This window comes from Coregonus clupeaformis, unplaced genomic scaffold, assembly GCF_020615455.1.
Source record: "Coregonus clupeaformis isolate EN_2021a unplaced genomic scaffold, ASM2061545v1 scaf0194, whole genome shotgun sequence".
Classification (NCBI taxonomy): Eukaryota; Metazoa; Chordata; class Actinopteri; order Salmoniformes; family Salmonidae; genus Coregonus; species Coregonus clupeaformis.
The window spans coordinates 295,001-297,500 of NW_025533649.1; the positions used below are offsets into that span (position 1 = coordinate 295,001).

A 2,500-nucleotide genomic window follows, 5' to 3' on the forward strand; every position below is an offset into this window, starting at 1 on the left:
GTAGTGTTACCACACAGCCCTTCTCTTTCTCTGCAACAGCTTGCTCCACTCTGTTACAGACTCTGCAGCTTGCTCCACTCTGTTACAGACTCTGCAGCTTGCTCCACTCTGTTACAGACTCTGCAGCTTGCTCCACTCTGTTACAGACTCTGCAGCTTGCTCCACTCTGTTACAGACTCTGCAGCTTGCTCCACTCTGTTACAGACTCTGCAGCTTGCTCCACTCTGTTACAGACTCTGCAGCTTGCTCCACTCTGTTACAGACTCTGCAGCTTGCTCCACTCTGTTACAGACTCTGCAGCTTGCTCCACTCTGTTACAGACTCTGCAGCTTGCTCCACTCTGTTACAGACTCTGCAGCTTGCTCCACTCTGTTACAGACTCTGCAGCTTGCTCCACTCTGTTACAGACTCTGCAGCTTGCTCCACTCTGTTACAGACTCTGCAGCTTGCTCCACTCTGTTACAGACTCTGCAGCTTGCTCCACTCTGTTACAGACTCTGCAGCTTGCTTCACTCTGTTACAGACTCTGCAGCTTGCTCCACTCTGTTACAGACTCTGCAGCTTGCTCCACTCTGTTACAGACTCTGCAGCTTGCTCCACTCTGTTACAGACTCTGCAGCTTGCTCCACTCTGTTACAGACTCTGCAGCTTGCTCCACTCTGTTACAGACTCTGCAGCTTGCTCCACTCTGTTACAGACTCTGCAGCCGCTTGCTCCACTCTGTTACAGACTCTGCAGCCGCTTGCTCCACTCTGTTACAGACTCTGCAGCTTGCTCCACTCTGTTACAGACTCTGCAGCTTGCTCCACTCTGTTACAGACTCTGCAGCTTGCTCCACTCTGTTACAGACTCTGCAGCTTGCTCCACTCTGTTACAGACTCTGCAGCTTGCTCCACTCTGTTACAGACTCTGCAGCTTGCTCCACTCTGTTACAGACTCTGCAGCTTGCTCCACTCTGTTACAGACTCTGCAGCTTGCTCCACTCTGTTACAGACTCTGCAGCTTGCTCCACTCTGTTACAGACTCTGCAACAGCTTGCTCCACTCTGTTACAGACTCTGCAACAGCTTGCTCCACTCTGTTACAGACTCTGCAGCTTGCTCCACTCTGTTACAGACTCTGCAGCTTGCTCCACTCTGTTACAGACTCTGCAGCTTGCTCCACTCTGTTACAGACTCTGCAGCTTGCTCCACTCTGTTACAGACTCTGCAGCTTGCTCCACTCTGTTACAGACTCTGCAGCTTGCTCCACTCTGTTACAGACTCTGCAGCTTGCTCCACTCTGTTACAGACTCTGAGACCTGGAGTTCAAACTACTTCTCCCTGAGGAGGCCGGGTGATTCCACAACAGAGCAGAGCTGTATGAACACCATGCTGAGACCCTGAGGAGAGAGCAGCAGCAGGAAAATCACATGTGAAGCAGAAGGAACAGACAGACAACACTCAGACAGACAACACTCAGACAGACAACTCTCAGACAGACAACTCTCAGACAGACAGCTCTCAGATAGACAGCTCTCAGACAGACAACTCTCAGAAAGACAACTCCCAGACAGACAACTCCCAGACAGACAACTCCCAGACAGACAGCTCTCAGACAGACAACTCTCAGACAGACAACTCTCAGATAGACAACTCTCAGACAGACAACTCTCAGATAGACAACTCTCAGATAGACAACTCTCAGATAGACAGCTCTCAGATAGACAGCTCTCAGATAGACAGCTCTCAGATAGACAGCTCTCAGATAGACAGCTCTCAGATAGACAGCTCTCAGATAGACAGCTCTCAGATAGACAGCTCTCAGATAGACAGCTCTCAGATAGACAGCTCTCAGACAGACAGCTCTCAGATAGACAGCTCTCAGATAGACAGCTCTCAGATAGACAGCTCTCAGATAGACAGCTCTCAGATAGACAGCTCTCAGACAGACAGCTCTCAGATAGACAGCTCTCAGATAGACAGCTCTCAGATAGACAGATCTCAGATAGACAGCTCTCAGATAGACAGCTCTCAGATAGACAGCTCTCAGACAGACAGCTCTCAGACAGACAGCTCTCAGATAGACAGCTCTCAGACAGACAGCTCTCAGACAGACAGCTCTCAGATAGACAGCTCTCAGATAGACAGCTCTCAGATAGACAGCTCTCAGATAGACAGCTCTCAGACAGACAGCTCTCAGATAGACAGCTCTCAGACAGACAGCTCTCAGACAGACAGCTCTCAGATAGACAGCTCTCAGACAGACAGCTCTCAGATAGACAGCTCTCAGACAGACAGCTCTCAGATAGACAGCTCTCAGACAGACAGCTCTCAGACAGCTCTCAGATAGACAGCTCTCAGATAGACAGCTCTCAGACAGACAGCTCTCAGACAGACAGCTCTCAGATAGACAGCTCTCAGACAGACAGCTCTCAGATAGACAGCTCTCAGACAGACAACTCTCAGATAGACAGCTCTCAGATAGACAGCTCTCAGATAGACAGCTCTCAGACAGACAGC

At 50.2% G+C, this 2,500-nt stretch overlaps 1 protein-coding gene across 1 annotated transcript in view; it reads left to right on the top strand.

Moving 5' to 3' along the window:
* LOC121577190 (dentin sialophosphoprotein-like) overlaps positions 1-2,500 on the top strand; it is a 23,272-nt gene that overhangs the window by 16,294 nt on the left and 4,478 nt on the right. Inside the window, exons 2-3 of the mRNA XM_045214051.1 lie at positions 1,491-2,247; positions 2,301-2,500. The exon at positions 2,301-2,500 is cut by the window's right edge and continues 28 nt beyond it. Coding sequence (XP_045069986.1) covers positions 1,491-2,247; positions 2,301-2,500 — 957 coding nt within the window. The remainder of the gene's footprint in view (positions 1-1,490; positions 2,248-2,300) is intronic.